Raw genomic sequence first — 1,127 nt, forward strand, 5'->3', positions numbered from 1 at the left:
TCCCTTTTTTTCTCTTCTTTATATAAATGCAAAAATGGCAGCAGTTTTCCCTGTTTCCTTTCCTTTTTCTTTTCTTTTTATTTTTTTCCCTTAAATTCGTGAAATTTTTCAAAGGCGGCGAAATTTTTGCAAAATCAGTGAAAGTTTTTTCAAATTAGATGAACTTTTTTCAAATTCGGCGAACTGTTTTTCAAATTGATGAACTTTCTCAAATTCAATGAACTTTTTTTCTAAAGTTGATGAACTTTTTTAAACTCGATGAACTTCTTTTTAAACTCTATGAACTTTTTTTCAAACTTGATGAACTCTTTCAAAATCAATGAACTTTTTTCGAAACCGATGATTTTTTTCTTCAAAATCGACAAGTTTATTTTCAAAATCGATGAACTCTTTTCAGAATCGATTAACCTTTTTTCAAATCGATGATCTTTTTCTTTCAAAAATCAATGAACTTGGATCATATTTTTGATTTTCTTCAAATTTGATATACTTTTTTGAGGGAGTTTCGCAAGAAAAACTTTTTGAGGAAGCTCGATGGAGAGCGAAGGTACCTGTGCGTGATCGACAGTGATTTTTTTTCTTTTCGAGCGTGTGCAAATCGAGGAGATCGATGCTGTGCTTTTTTAACGAGCCTGCCCAATTGTTCGTGCGTGTAGGCGCCAGCAACACGATCGGGCGCCGAGAGCTCTGGCGAGGAGGTCTCCCAAATAGGATTCCCCGAGGATCACAGCGTGGATGGAGTGACGCAGTGGCCTGCTAACCCGAGTCCAATGGGCCATTCGACCGGGCACATCTCGGCCCCAACCCAACAGCGCCCAAGCCCAGCGGAGCGGGCAGAGCCGAACGGTGCGCCTCCGCGAAGGGTCGCTGCTCACTCGGACTACCCGCCGGCGCCGCCGCACCGGCCGCTCGACGTTCCCCGGCTTAAACCCTCCTCCTCCTCGCCCCCTCGCCGCCCCACAGCCGCTAAACCCAGCGGAGATGCGGCGCCTCCACAGATCCCTCCTCCTCGCCGCCCGCTCCAGCCCCCTCGCCCGCCACCGACCCCCTCCCCCTCTCCCTCTCCACCGGCCCCCGCCTCCCCGCCCGCACCGCCCTCTCCCCTTCTCCACCGCAGCCCTACCCAC

The 1,127-nt window shown here is 48.4% G+C and overlaps 1 protein-coding gene across 1 annotated transcript in view; it reads left to right on the forward strand.

The window, feature by feature from the left end:
- The first annotated feature begins 832 nt into the window (after positions 1-832).
- The window catches only part of LOC123098801 (protein KINESIN LIGHT CHAIN-RELATED 1), a 3,789-nt gene continuing 3,494 nt past the window's right edge, over positions 833-1,127 (forward strand). The window contains exon 1 of the mRNA XM_044520877.1: positions 833-1,127. Coding sequence (XP_044376812.1) covers positions 982-1,127 — 146 coding nt within the window. The 5' untranslated portion in view covers positions 833-981.

This window comes from Triticum aestivum, chromosome 4D (genome assembly GCF_018294505.1).
Source record: "Triticum aestivum cultivar Chinese Spring chromosome 4D, IWGSC CS RefSeq v2.1, whole genome shotgun sequence".
In the NCBI taxonomy this organism is placed as follows: Eukaryota; Viridiplantae; Streptophyta; class Magnoliopsida; order Poales; family Poaceae; genus Triticum; species Triticum aestivum.